This window comes from Coregonus clupeaformis, chromosome 13 (genome assembly GCF_020615455.1).
Source record: "Coregonus clupeaformis isolate EN_2021a chromosome 13, ASM2061545v1, whole genome shotgun sequence".
Taxonomy (NCBI): domain Eukaryota; kingdom Metazoa; phylum Chordata; class Actinopteri; order Salmoniformes; family Salmonidae; genus Coregonus; species Coregonus clupeaformis.
The window spans coordinates 4,514,192-4,529,564 of NC_059204.1; the positions used below are offsets into that span (position 1 = coordinate 4,514,192).

The window sequence follows — 15,373 nt, forward strand, 5'->3', positions numbered from 1 at the left end:
ACAACAACATCATATAATATCTTACAAGATTAATTTTGATTTCCTAAGTGGAACGTGCAGATTCATTCACTGGCACATAGCTATATCATTGCAAATCCCACATGGGCCCCTAGCTCACAGTGCATTGCACCCGTGCTTCTCTCCTTTGCGCTACAAGAGCTACAAGAGCTACGTTATAACCGACAACAAGTCATGGCACCACAACGGTGCAAATAACATCAGATAACATAATGAATCGATGACATTCGTATAACGATACAATACCAGAGTCTCAAACGGTCTGCTGTGTCATAGATAGGCTAATTATATAAGTGTGATGAAATTCAATGGTCCTCCGCATACCATAACTGGTTGAATAGAATGCAAGTTCTCGTTTATTGTCATGAGTTTTGTCCTGGAGGCAGAACTGAGCTACTTTCCCTTAAACCAGCTGCAAAGTTGGATGTATTGTAAAAATTCATGAAAACAAAATTGAAGTTTAGGTTTAGGCATTAGGGTTAGCTGTGTGGTTAAGGTTAGGGTTAGGTTTAAAATCAGATTTTATGACTTATGCCTGTGCCCGCTATTGACCACTCCGCAAAGCTGCCTCCAGAACAAGATTAATGGCTAAAAACGCTAACCTGCGATTAGAATAGGACACTTCTTCTCAACGAGTAACAGGGCGGCGTTGAGGGAATATGTGCGGGAGGGTGCGCACTGTGTAGTGCGAGAACGACAGCAGAGAGCGAGACAGGGTCGATTCTGCTCTCCATGCATGCAGCCCACCACTGGCAAGCTCCCCTCATCTTATGTGTGTAACGTCTCTACTGCCGGACAGCCGTACATACCAGCGTCCGCGGGCACTGCGGGGGAAAATTCAACCCATAATGGATTGCTAATGAACGGAGCCTCTCTTTTTCTTTTCGTCTTGTTTTTCCCCCGACTGTCATCCTCCTCAATGTCTCTTATCAGTTTTTAACCAAAACAAAATGAGGATTTCTTGTGACCAGTTTCTATTGATATTGTCTGTCTTTTGGGGACTCACAATGGGTGCTTTCCCAAGCAGTGTACAGATCGGTAAGTGTAGCCTACATCAGTGCTTGACAATCAAAAGGGCATGGACATTTGCCAATCTGGTTATGAAGCAGTAAATAAGATCTTGTTTTCATTATAGTTTATGTGACTGTGTTAGGAAATAGGCTACTTGTTCGTTGTTCATGATCACACAACATTTTCACATTGCAAAGTAGAATTGACTGAGAATTTAAAAGCGCCGACACAAACCTATTACTGTATTAAAATGACAATTTCAATTTGTTCCTAGTTGATTTTCTGTTTTTTCTCGTATGTGCACAAGGGAAATAGGTATTTATGGTCATACATAACTGTTCCAGTGCGGTCCTCAGCAGCCCGTGTCCGTTCAAAGCCCCACTGCAGCAGTAGCCTAGTGCTCTGAGCAGTGACTGGATGCTTCGCTTGGTCGGAGTGATTGGATCAGCAGCGGGAATTCTCTCAAAGTGTGTGTAGCCCTGCTGCAGTGCAAACTCGCCCCTGTTACATTCAGAAGATACCGTTCGCCTATTGCATAAACCCGTTTGTCATAGTCATACTGTTTCATATGTTGCTGGCTGGTTTCTTTGCCACTGAGAAAACACCAGAAGTGCGTTTATTCAAGCTAGAGCCTCTATCCGAACCCAGCTAAAGCACTGACTATATGTAGCCTAAAAGCCGCGCCGTGGTGGGATCTCTAAATCTCTGCTAGTGCCAAGTTCCCCCTGTCTTTTAGCCTTTAACTTACGGTAAATCCAATGCGTTAATATTACTGCTGAGTCGATCGAATTTGATTCTTTATAGCTCAAGCACATCCGAACAAATCATGCTGAACGCAAATAAATTCCAACCGGGGTCGAATGAACTCTCTCTGTCGAATAGTAATGTTGAACTTAATAGATGTGTGGTGTGTTTTAAAGCGATATTCCAATGGGTCACATTTCTATACCAGCTTGGTTGACCTTTTACGATTTCCAGGCAGGGTCCTTTGGGAGGGCCAATGTGTTAAGGTTATTGGCTGTGGCTCTTGTTTTCATCAAAATCATTTACTGTATGTGCAGTGTCAGACATCCCATTGCTCACTATCGCCATCTCTCTCTCTCTCTCTCTCTCTCTCTCTCTCTCTCTCTCTCTCTCTCTCTCTCTCTCTCTCTCTCTGTCTTTCTGTCTCTCTCTCTCTCCCTGCATTTGATTTAGCTATGTATGTATAGCTAAACGGTGACAATAAAGGATTTCAAAAAAACTACAAATATATAATACATATAATAATAAATACCTCACTCTCATCCCTCGCTCCCTTTCTCCCTCTCTCTGCAGGCGGCCTGTTCATCAGAAACACGGATCAGGAATACACAGCATTTCGCCTGGCCATCTTCCTGCACAATACCAGTCCCAACGTGTCAGAGGCCCCCTTCAACCTGGTGCCTCATGTGGACAACATCGAGACGGCCAACAGCTTCGCTGTCACCAACGCCTGTGAGTACAGACTGGCCAGATGCGGCCCAATTTCATGTTTTAATGGCTATCTTTGTCATTTGACCAGTCAAGTCAAACTCTGGTTGGGATGCCAGAGTGTTGGCATAACACGGTTGTGTCCATTGTTAGACTGTGATTGCAGAGGGTAAAAGCCCAGGTTGGGGAGGATGGAAGGGTGGTTGGGATTCGGATTGTATAATGGCATGAGAAAGGTTGCCCTTTACCATTGTGAGACTATAGTGGTATGTTACTGTATGCTATGGTGAGAGTGTGGGAAGATAGTGTGTCTGTGAGCCTTCTTTCTTTCTCTGTCACACATGTACACATGCATGACTCATACACACAGTCACACTATACAGTATGTCCCCCATGAACACTGCAGCATGACAGGACACTCTCTGGCTCCCTCCCAACTTCAACTCAGTGTGTGTGTATGTATGTGTTTGTGTGTATAGGTATGTGTGTGTATGTGTATGTATGTGTTTGTGTGTATAGGTATGTGTGTGTGTGTGTGTGTGTGTCTGTGTTTGTGTGTGTGTGTGTGTGTGTGTGTGTGTGCATGACACAAACTGTGATTCTTATCCAACTAGGCATTCTCTCGTCCTTGCATACATTTGAGCACGTACACACATTTATGTATGCACGTCTATGCAATGTCTGTGTGTGAGGTTGTTGTGGCAGGCTGTGCATGTTTCCCTTCATCGCTGTGGCTCAGCAGCAGGCAGCGAGGAGCAGTGTTGGCTAAGCCTGTCATTGTTTGTTTGTGGGGAGTGACTGCTGGTTGTGGTGGTGCATACCCTGTTGCTAACCTGAGGAGCCATGTGTTTCTGCCCTCCGGAGTGGGGATGGGGTGGGGGGACAGAATAACAGAGGCTTGTCCTGTCTTGCCCCCGGGTACGGCAGCAATCTGGTACTGGACGTGACTTTATCTACTCTGCTTTAGTATACACACACACCTTTCTCCCTCACAGTCAGGCTTTTATCTCTTCCCATCATCCTCAGCTGGGTTGGCTTCCTTAGTTAAGGTCAACATCTGCACGTTCTCAGTCTGTCTCTCCGCTCATGTCCTGTTGGTGGTTTGTATATAGTATAGTATAGTATAGTATAGTATAGTCACTGGCGGACTTACCATTAGGCAGAAGAAGCAATTGACTCTGGCCTCACATCATCAAGGGGCCTCATGAGCTGGGCCTAAAAAATAAATAAGTAAATACATTTGTCAGCTTACCGCATCTGTTGATGTTTGTCAGACCAGGAGACATCTCGAAAATCGGTCTTTTCACAAAAACGTCTGTAGCGTCGGTTTGACCTACAAATGAATATGTTAGTATGACCCCTCTATGGAAAGATGAGACTCTCCGTTCTGCTCTACTGGACTCGTCTGAAGGTAACCCGGTACCGGGCCCAAAAAAGAATGGAAGTGAATTGGGCATTTCCACGTCAAAGGTATACAAGTCATTTTTTCAGAACTTTCTTTTATCTCTCAGATATAAGACAGACACTTCAAAACATACTATCTTTTGATTAAATGTTGGACTATCTGTTTTTTCATATATTAATCTGTTATTCAATGCATTTCTATGGGCTAATAGCAGTAAGGCTATTATGTTTCATTTAAAAAAATATATATATATATCTTAATTATGCTTTGTCAGAAGTGTGCTCTATACATAAAATCAACATACAAACGATTTCCCTGCCACTGTCACGGAAACAGCCGAGGCTGCCCCTCCTCCTTGCTCGGGCAGGCTTCGGCGTTCGTCGTCACCGGAGTACTAGCTGCCACCGATCGATGTTTCTGTGTCACACTAGTCCTGTCTTTATTATTCACACCTGTTACTCATTAGACTTATTGGTTTCCCTATATCACCTCTGTTTTCCCTCCTGGGTTTGTGCGTGATTGTTTGTTGTTACGTTGTCTGTTGAGCTGTTGTTTTGCTCTTCCCTGCGTGGAGGGTTTGTTATGGTTTACTTTGTGTTTAGTAAAGCCATACTTTTCTCAGTTCTGTGTCCTGCGCCTGATTCCGTTTCACCACTTCACCCAGACGCTGACAGCCATCCTCACCATAGAATGTAAAAATAATTGTCACGCGCTGTTGCACAACGACACTAATCTAATGAGCACTATTGGAGCTCCGCCCAAGCAAGGCATTTGATTGGTTTGACGTTTAGCGAGGCGTCACTGATTTATACCGGGTCTCCACCCCTATTTAGCTAGTTTTCTGCCATGAACTTCCCAAGGCTTACCCTATTAGGGAGGCCTGGTTCTCGATGAGGCTAGCTTAGTAGAAACCCAGCCCCGGGCGCTTAGACTCTAGGGGGAGGCAGAGGCAGAGGACATGTATGTGTAGCCCATGTGTCTGATGCTGTCTGGACAGAAAGAGTATGGCATGTCAGCATCAGATACATGGGCTACATATAGTAATATAAAGCCCATTAAAACATTTTGTGCACACGTTTGGAGGGGCCTCCAAATTTTGTGCACGCCTGGGGCCTCCAAAGCACTAAGTCCGCCCCTCCGTATAGTACAGCCTCAACGATTAGGGTCTCAATGGTTAGGGTCACACAGTCGAGTGTTGTCACATTGAGCATTGGTTGGCAGTTGGGAAACAATCCATTCCATTCGGTGTTAGTTGAAAACGGATGCGTCACAGCCTGTGTTAGTGTCACATCGAGTCTCGTCACGTACTGTACTTGCGTGAAGTTGAAGGTTGTCGCATTGAATTGCATATTATGGCATGTCACTTCAAGTGGGGTTTCAATTCACTGCATTCTCACCAGCCCCCCATGGTTTACATTCTGTGCTCTAGTCTTTGCCTGTATCCCAAATGGCACCCTATTCTCAGTATTGTGCACTACTTTTGACCAGGGCTCTGGTCAAAAGTAGTGCACTACAGTATGTAGGGAATAGGGTGCTATTTAGGACGCATACTTTGTATTTAATTTCTATTCAATATGCTCATTCCCCCATCTCCCATTCACCATTGTATAACTGCTATCTACGGCTAGGCTATGTCCCATTCTTTATGGCTGTGTGTGTACCGACTTCTACGTTCCATGCTATCCCCAATACCCATGATTCATGTCGGACTTTCGTCTATTCGGTTCCATCCATTCTCTGTTGCTGTTCACTGCAGAGTCCATTTATCTCTTCTGTCAATCCTCCATGTCTCTTACAGCATTTGATGTTCACCTACTAACTAAAGGCTATGTTCCATCCATTCTCTATTGCTGTGTGTGTAGCAGCAACATCCAATCCATGTCTCATATTTGGTGTTCATCTACTATAAGCTATATGTTCCGTTCTCTTTTGTTACGGTACAGCAGCATGCACTATCACATAATTTCTCTCTCTTTCCCACCAATGCCCATGTGATTTGTTGCTCTCTGGTTCTCTGGGGAGCAGTGTTTCTCTCATCTGTGTTTGGCCCCATGGCAGGTTCCCAGGACAGATGATATGGCTTCTGATGATCCCTCTCGCCCTCCAGGAGTTCATAAATACACCAGGCCCCCCGCCCTACCGCTTGTCTTTTATTATCAACGATGCGATATTAGAAAACCGATGGCTAAATTAAGCAGAGGATGAAGAGTTGTGTCTGAGACGTGTGTGTGAGGAATGGTGTGTGTGTGTGTGTGTGTTTGTGTGTGTTTTTACAGTGTGCGTGTATATGTGTGTTTATAGTGTGTGTGTATGCGCTTGTGCGTGTGTCTTCGTGCTTGTGTGTACACGTCTGTGTGTGTGCTTGTGTGTGTGTGTTTTTGTGTGTGTGTGTGTGTGTGTGTGTGTTGTCGTATGTGTGTTGCTCGGAGACAAAGAGAGAGAGGCTGTGACCTTCAGGACATGCTGGATGGCTGGAGAGTAGCAGTAGTGCGTTCAGTGGACCACGTCTCTTTCTCTGTGGTTCAACATTATTACTTTCCATCCCTCCAGTCTCACGCTGTTCTGCAGTGGTGTACAGTAAGGCTATGTCCCAAATGGCACTATTCCCTACATAGTGCACTACTTTTGACCAGGGTGCATACAGTACCAAGTCATGGGAGCTCTTGAAATGCCTTCCTACAGTATGAATCTGCTATATGTATTATATTGTATACTGTATATATGAGGGAGGATGCTAATTGTTTTATGAGCATGGCCTTATTTCTATTCCAGCATACTGGATGACTCATTCATATTCCATTCACCCAGCTCAATGTAACATCGATATATTTAGGCTACTACATGATACTCAAATCTCCCTATACCCATCATGAGGATGCTACAACCTAGCCTATGAATGAACATTTACAACGTAGGTGCACAGGTCGAGATAATCTTTAGTAATCAAGGTGACAGATAGTGACACATTCAATACCGTCTTGCAGACTCTTGCCTGGATCTAGCTGATCTAGGGTGTAGTCATTAGTCCAACAGTTGCAAACGAGAGTTTCTATTGGACAAATTCAGGTATCTTTATCCCCGTTTCGTTCCGTTTGCTTCCGTATAATAAATGTTTTCAACAAAATCGGCGGAATGAATACACCCCTGATCACACGCAAACACAGTTTACTTTCATAGCAGTCACATACAATCAACATGATCGGTGTCAACATAGCTAATAGAACTAACACATTAGTAAACCCGCTACAATCACGCAGTACAGTGTACAGTCAGCAAGCACTCTAGCAGTTATACCAGCGGGCCCAGGTGGCAATAAATTAATAAAGCCAAAAGCTTACCTTGACTTGGAAGAGTTCCAGTGTTGGATAGCCATAGCCAGCTAGCTAACATAGCATCCTTCTCTGTTTGAGCCAGGTGTTTGAGTAGGCTAAACTAGCTAGCTAGCTAAGTAAGTGAAAGAAATACTATGAAATATAGCTAGCTCTCTCTCTCCCTCTCTCTCTTGCTTCTCCATTTTTGAAGAAATGCATTTGTTAAAAACTGTTCAACCATTGTCTTTCTCTTTCTTTGAGTCAACTACTCACTACATTTATGCACTGCGGTGCTAGCTAGCTGTAGCTTATGCTTTCAGTACTAGATTCATTCTCTGATCCTTCGATTGGGTGGAAAAATGTCAGTTCATGCTGCAAGAGCTCTGATAGGTTGGAGGACAACCTCCGGAAGTTGTCATAGTCTATGGAAGGGGACGAGAACCATGAGCCTCCTAGGTTTTGTATTGAAGTCAATGTACCCAGAGGAGGACAGAAACTAGCTGTTCTCAAGCTACACCATGATGCTACCCTACAGAATGCTGTTGAGGCTACTGTACACCTTCATTGCAAAACAGTGTGTCTTAATCAATTATTTGATGACGTGAATATATTTAGTGTAGTTTTATCTAAAATTATAGGTTTTTTAATGTTTCACTATTTTTATTTTTATGATGTTCACTGAGGAGGATGGTCCTCCACTTCCTCCTCTGAGGAGCCTCCACTGGATATACGTAATATAATCTCCTATATGAATGAGCTACTTCTCCTTTTAATCATCATCAGTAAGAATGATTGAACAGACAGTGTTTTTGACATTTATATGACATTGTAGTGGATTGGTGTTGTCAACTTTAATTTCCATGGCATTGTTACCTGATAGAGAAACAGCTTCAGACTTTTCCAGTAAGCTGGTTCAAAACTAGTTGCAACAACGTTGTTCTAACTGTATTTTGTGATGACATGGTTGTCTACTGGTAATTTTTTTTGTTTTTTGTGGTTGTAATCTGGTTGTAATCTCACGTTTCTACAAACAGAAAACTAGTTTACATCCAGAAAATAAAATTATTATGACGTCCCGTGCCCATATAGCTTGAGGTAGAGCCAAACCGTTTGTCCTCCTGAAGTTAAGTGTGAAAAACTCCCATCCGGAAGAGAAGAGAATTCCAACTCCCTTTCCTCTCATCTTAATGGCTGCCTGGCAAACAGGAAGTCAACAGGCAACCATTGATTGGCCAAGCCAAATCAGAGAGGAATTACATCAGCCAATCAATGTGTCTCCAATAGCTGAGGGGCAGGAGAGACTCTGAGATCAAACGAGACCTGACCTGCTTTCTCTTTCTCTCTCTCTCTCTCTCTCTCTCTCTCTCTCTCTCTCTCTCTCTCTCTCTCTCTCTCTCTCTCTCTCTCTCTCTCTCTCTCTCTCTCTCTCAACCGTTTCTCACTCTTTCCTCTCATCCCCCCTTTCTTTCCATCTTTTAAATCCCTCTCTCTATCCCTGCCTCTGCTTAGATAAAGGGTTTGAATAGGGCCGAATGATCTTAGCGCTGGTTCAAGGACATATGTTACCAAAGAGAGAAATAAAAAGAGACTGAGAGAGGGACCTACAGTATTTGTGTGGAAGATTTACTTAGTTCAACGAATCCCATCTGTGACAGTCTACAAAGCTGACAAGGGTAATTGCCATGACGATAAGAATGGATGCTGGTAAGTGCTAGTATTATCATTGGTTATTATTCTTTTTGTGGCTGAAACCATACATAGACTCATCATTGCACCCTTTTAACACTACTGAGCCAAGCCGAGCTGAACCGTACTGCGTTGGCCTGGTTGGGCATCCACCATAGTTCCTGGAACCGTAAGCGAAAGGACAATGGAAACAGAACATATCCAAACCAGTACCATGGATCTTTCTCTCCAGGCAGAGATTTCTTTCCAAAACACCAACATTGACTGTGACTTTTTGAACGAGTAGAGGATCTTGGGAGGAAGAAAAAGAAGGAAGAGGGTTAGGGATTGAAGGGGTTAAGTCCACCTCTCACACACTGCGCTGCTGCCCCCCTGCCTCTCCCCTTATTGACGTAGTGACACGTTCATCTATGATGACTCATTAATATTCTGCATGGCACTCTGACTCTGTCTCCTCCACACCAAGTGTATGTGTGTATGTGTGTGTGTCTTAGTTAGTGGGTAGTCAGGTATCTACATTTCTATTTCTATAAGGGTCTACTCTGGTTTCTAAAGGTGTCTATGAGCGCATGCATGTCCATGTATCTTTCTGTTTTCATGTGTGTGTATGAACAGGAAATGTACAGAGTGCATGTACTGTATATAACAGTAATGTATCACTACATGTCTGTATGTTGTTTTTCGGCTATTATGCCCCTTTTCCTCCCTTAGCCTACTTAATGGAACCCTTTACAGGGCTTTTCCAGAGAGAGAGAAAGAGAGAGATGGAGATAATGAGATAGAAAGAGAGAGAGAGTGAGAGAGAGGGCTGTGAGTGGCCTTTAAATGGCAGGTATCAAGCCTGATGTCTTTGAGGATTTCTGATGGAGGTCATTGGTTGGCAATGGTGTATTCATGTCTGTGTGTGTGCATACGCGCATGTGTGTGGAGCTCTGGGAGACAGGTTAGTGGGTTTTGTTAGGAGAGAGGAGGGGATGGAGGGATGTAGGGAGGGGCGAGGAGAGAGATGAGGGGGCTTCTCCTCTAATGAGGGATAAATGTGGCCAGGCGAAGGAGGGGTTGGAGAGATAAAGGGAGAGGGGAGAGGGGAGAGGTGGAGAGGGGGAAAGGGGAGAGGGGAAAGGTGACACTGGAGGGGACTCCTAAATCCTAACCCTAATTCCCTTTAATTAAGGGACAAATCACCTGAGAGCAGCCACACAGAGAGACCACCTTAGAGAGAGAGAGAGTATTTGTCTCGCTCTACATCTGCTGGTAAGACAGTTACAAAGAGAGAAAGATACACTGTGAGGATGTGTGTGTGTGTATGTGTGTACGTGTGTGTGTGTATGTGTGTGTGTGCACGAGCTGTCATAGCACCGTTCTCCCTCTAGCGTGAGATGCACCCTTGTGTTTGCGTATGAACTTCTCAGCTGTAACTCCAGTATCGACTTGGCATTTCTCAAAGCTGAGAGGAGTGAAGGGAGAGAAGAGAGAGAAGAGCTCGCAGAGCACCCATCTTTTGTCAGACCCAGGGCTTCCTTCCTCCTCTCATATAACTGTGGAACCAGGGTCCTGTACAATAGGTGGCAAACGTTTTGAAATGTTTTGAAACTGAGAGGTTATATACTGTCATATTATTTCGGCCTGCTCCAAAAACCAGCTTCCCCTTTGTCACTGTGTGTGTGTGTGTGTGTGTGTGTGTGTGTGTGTGTGTGTGTGTGTGTGTGTGTGTGTGTGTGTGTGTGTGCGTGTGTGTGTGTGTGTCTGCGTGCGTGCGTGCGTGCGTTTGTGCATGAAGGAAGCGGAGCCATATGGATGGCATTTCCCATAGCTTATTAGGAGCTTAGGTGGAGCCAACACCATATTGCTTGCACCTATCCAGTCCTTTTAACCTTTAACACCAAAGGTCTGGGACTCAGAGAAGGAGATAGGAACGTTTTTGGCACCAGATATTCCTCTCCTATCACTACGGAACCAGGGTCGTGTTCAGTTGGCAGAAAACCTTTTAAGATTGAGTGAAACAGACATATACCTGAACTTTGATGTTGCAAAAATATTTGTGCTACTTTGTGTCCTAATGAACATGACCTATCCTTCTCATGGCCAGCCATATTGAAAGTTGTTGATGATTATGTAATGCCTTTGAACCTGAATCCCAGACAGGCCTTGTTCACCCTGGAGTGGGACCCTAGTTCAGTTTGTCGAAATGTTTTCAAACGAGGAGGTGCTTCCTGAAGTTGTTCAATAAGAACACGTTTTTGTTATCCATTGCAAAATGTTTTTCTTCGGTGCGCCCAACTGAACACAACCCATCTTTTTCACAATCATCCCTGTTGATGATGTAAAGCCTTTGAACCTGATTCCCAGCCAGGCCCTGTTCACCCCCAGTGGGACATTACTGTCTGGTCTTGGCCCTGATTCTTCTCTACCTGTCCTTCAGCCTGATCTAGTGTGTGTGTGTGTGTGTGTGTGTGTGTGTGTGTGTGTGTGTGTGTGTGTGTGTGTGTGTGTGTGTGTGTGTGTGTGTGTGTGTGTGTGTGTGTGTGCATGTGCGTGCGTGCATGCGTGCGTGTACTTTTATTTTATTTTATTTGGCAGACCTGACTGATAGCAGGGCTCTATGTTTTATGATGAATCACTCCAGTCTCAAAGCACAGTGGGTGAGGACAGGGACAAGCGGAGAGGGATAGAGGGAGAAAGGAAGAGAGGGAGAGAGGGAGAGCGGGATGGGGAGGAGGAGGGGGCGGTTGACTTTGCATTAAAACAAGGACGTCACTGGGATGGGTTGACTTTGCATTAACAGCACCCTCACCCTTCCCCCATCCAGCCAACCCACTCCCCTCCCCAGTCCAAGTCCAGCCAACCCTCCGCTGTCCTCTGTCCTCTGCCTAGCATCATCCAGATATTGAGCAGGCTTCATGGACCAGAGTAGGAGCGCTGATCTAGGATCAGTTTTGCCTTTTAACATAATAGTGAATAATGGACAGGGGAGAAAATATCCTAGATCAGCACTTCTACACTTTATGAATACAGGCCTAGATGAAGGATCTATTCAAATGTATTTACAGAAAAGGGCAACTAGAGATACTATTTTGAAATTGAGATGTACTGATGTAAATGTACTCTATTTGCTCCACATCTCCAGACAACACATTGAATTGACTGCAGAGATAATTGGAGTGGATGATTTTGGGTTGTTGGAGACGGTACTATCGATGATTGCCGATGAAAAACAACTAACTGACGTTTGGGTACAGCAACTATTTCCGCTCTTAAATCTCTTCATGTCAAAAGTGATGAAATGAAGCATAAACTAGGTTGTGCTCATGTGGAGTAGAGTTGTTATGATGTTGTTGACTAATGTGTTGACATCATCATCAGTAACTCCCTTTGCTCTGTCTGCAGGGCAGATGTTACGGATACAGGTATTCTGTATGTGTTTTTGTGTTTTTCCTCTCCTTCTGCCCTAATCACAGGTGTCCTTTGTGTTCCTGATTGGAGGTCGTTGGTGTGTCCCACCTGTCAGTCATCAGTTAATCTGCTGATTGCTGAGGTGGACCAATCAGTGGACATTTCTCCTGATTGCACCACCTGTTCCTGTTTTCTTACCCAATCATATCACACATCCCTTGTTTTAAAAGCTAGTCAGTTGTGTTTGCTGACAGAGACGCTTTTTGTTTGTGAGTATGTATACGGTGGTGTCTTGTTTTTGTTTACTCACTCGTTAACTGTTTATGTCTGTATGGTACCTATATTGTTTGTTTGTGCCTGGGAAAAGGGGGATTTAGCAAGTCGCCCTTGGGCATATGCTACCCGTAGGAAAACCTTGTCTAAACACACTATTTAGACCTGAGCGGACCACCCACTGTATTTTTGTATGGTTAGCAGTAATAGCTTAGTAGTTCTTGAGGCAGGCAAGATCAGTTTAGGGGTTTTTGACTTTATTGTTTCATTCCTTGGGTCCAGCTCAGCCCCTTTTCCCCAAACCATTTACTGTGTGTTTTATAATACACATTTTGTTTGACGGTAGCATTTGGTTGTTGGCGTATTTTGTTGTAACTTGTCCTTGGCAATAGCCTAATTTGCATGAGTTATGTTACGGGCGAGTAAAGCTTTGATCAAATTCTTCTCAACTTTTGGGTTACCTAAGGTGGTACTAACTGATCAGGGTATGAATTTATTTTCTAAGCTTTTCAAACAAGTGTTAAAATCCTTGTCAGTTACACACTGTGTCAAGCGCATATCAAAGAGTCTCAGGGTGTGCTTGAACATTGGCATCAGACACTGAAGTCTATGCTCTGTAAATATTGCTTGGAATCTGAGAAGGATTGGGATGAGGGAGTTCCTCTAGTTTTGTTTGCTGTCTGTGAGACGGCACAGGAATCCCTAGGGTTCAGCCCAGCTGAACTGGTGTTTGGACACACAGTGAGAGGACCTATGAAAGTCCTTAAGGAGCAGTTTTTATCACAAGAGTTGTGTGCGAAAGAAAATGTGTTGGACTACGTTAGTCGTTTTCGTGAGCGCCTACATGGTGCCTGTGCTCTAGCAAAGGAAGCACTGTCTTCCTCACAGAGACGTATGAAACAGCACTATGACAACCAGGCTGTTTCTCGTTCACTGCAGCCAGGTGACCAAGTTCTTGTATTGTTGCCTGTGCCAGGAGCGTCATTGTCAGCACGTTTCTCTGGTCCTTATGTAATTGAAAAAACTAAGTGAAACTGATTACTTGATACAGACTCCTGATAGAAAACGCCAATCTCGTGTGTGCCACATTAACACGTTGAAGACATACCACACCAGACCTGTCACTCAGCCAGTCCAGAGAAACTGGCCGAGACGGCTGTCTCTATTGCTGCTGCGGCTGTAGTGGGAGGTCATGTTAATGATGTGGACGGAGATGGTTTGGAGTTGCGCAATACTCAGCAGCAGTGTGCTAGATTGCCCAATTCAGAGATGCTGCTGTCTCTCCCATCATGCCTGATTCATTTAACGGACGGACAGACCGATGATATTGTGAGGCTATTACACAGCTTTCCATGTCTTTAATGATGTTCCTACACGCACAAATGTGTTAGAACATGACATTAATGTGGGAAACGCTGCACCTATCAAGCAACATGCTTATCGTATCAACGTCTCTAAAAGAAAGATAATGACGGATGAGGTCGGTTATTTGCTGGAGAATAACCTGGCTATGCCAAGTTCAAGTCCTTGGAGTTCTCTGTGCATTCTGGTTCCCAAACCTGATGGGACATCCAGGTTATGTACGGACTATCGAAAGGTCAATGCTGTCACAGTGCCCGACTCGTTCCCGTTACCCAGACTGGATGACTGTATTGACACTTTTGGTGCTGCTACTTATGTAACCAAACTAGATCTTCTAAAAGGTTACTGGCAGGTGCCGTTAACCTCACGTGCCTCTGACATCTCTGCCTTTGTGACCCCAGACCACTTCCTACAATATGCTGTCATGGCATTTGGGATGCGGAACGCACCAGCCACTTTCTAAGGCCTGGTTAACACAGTATTGGCTGGAGTTCCTAATTGTAGTGCTTACCTTGATGATCTTGTCATTTATTCTACTGAGTGGTCAGATCATATTAACACTAAGGGTAGTGTGTGAACGTCTAGCAGCCTCTTCTCTAACACTGAACTTAGCAAAGTGCGAGTTTGGGAAGGCCACTGTTACTTATCTCGGTAAACAGGTCGGCCATGATCAGGTGCGCCCTGTAGATGCCAAGGTCTCAGCTATAAATGCATTTCCCGCACCTACTACTAGAAGAGAGCTAAGCCGCTTTTTAGGGATGGTTGGCTACTACTGTAGTTTCTGTAAAAAATTATCTACGGTAGTTGCTCCATTAACGGATTTGCTCAGTCCGGCGAGAAAATGTGTATGGTCTGCAGATTGTCATACTGCTTTCAACACTGCTAAAGCACTCTTATGTAGTACCCCTGTTCTTGCTGCGCCAGATTTTGAATGGCCGTTTAAACTGGAGGTAGATGCAAGGGCCAGAGGAGATGGTGCTGTTCTACTGCAGCTGAACCAGAGTGGAGTGGACCACCCTGTCTGTTATTTTTCGCGGAAATTTAACAAATGTCAAACTAACTATTCAACCATTGAACAAGAAGCCCTAGCTTTGTTGTTAGCTCTGCAGTACTTCGAAGTCTATGTTGGTTCCAGTGCATTACCAGTGATAGTGTATACTGACCATAACCCCTTAGTTTTTCTCCACCGAATGTACAACCAGAACCAACGCCTTATGCGTTGGGCACTTGTTGTGCAAAATTATAATTTGGAGATCTGCCACAAAAAGGGTTTGGATAATGTGTTGGCAGATGCGTTATCTCGTGTTTAGAGATCTAGGATTTTTTCATCCCTTCAGGATGCTTTTGATCTTTGAATTTTTGTGGGTTGTGAAGGTACGTGTGTCGCAAACCATTGTGGTTTGCTCTTTTAATAATAATATAATAATATGCCATTTAGCAGACGCTTTTATCCAAAGCGACT

General features: G+C 44.3%; 1 protein-coding gene across 7 annotated transcripts in view; it reads left to right on the top strand.

Moving 5' to 3' along the window:
• The first annotated feature begins 718 nt into the window (after positions 1-718).
• gria4b (glutamate receptor, ionotropic, AMPA 4b) overlaps positions 719-15,373 on the top strand; it is a 176,033-nt gene continuing 161,378 nt past the window's right edge. For all 7 annotated transcript variants that reach the window (XM_045224158.1, XM_045224162.1, XM_045224160.1 and 4 more), the window contains exons 1-2: positions 719-1,056; positions 2,347-2,505. In XM_045224158.1, the coding sequence (XP_045080093.1) occupies positions 969-1,056; positions 2,347-2,505 (247 nt within the window). In that variant the 5' untranslated portion in view covers positions 719-968. The remainder of the gene's footprint in view (positions 1,057-2,346; positions 2,506-15,373) is intronic.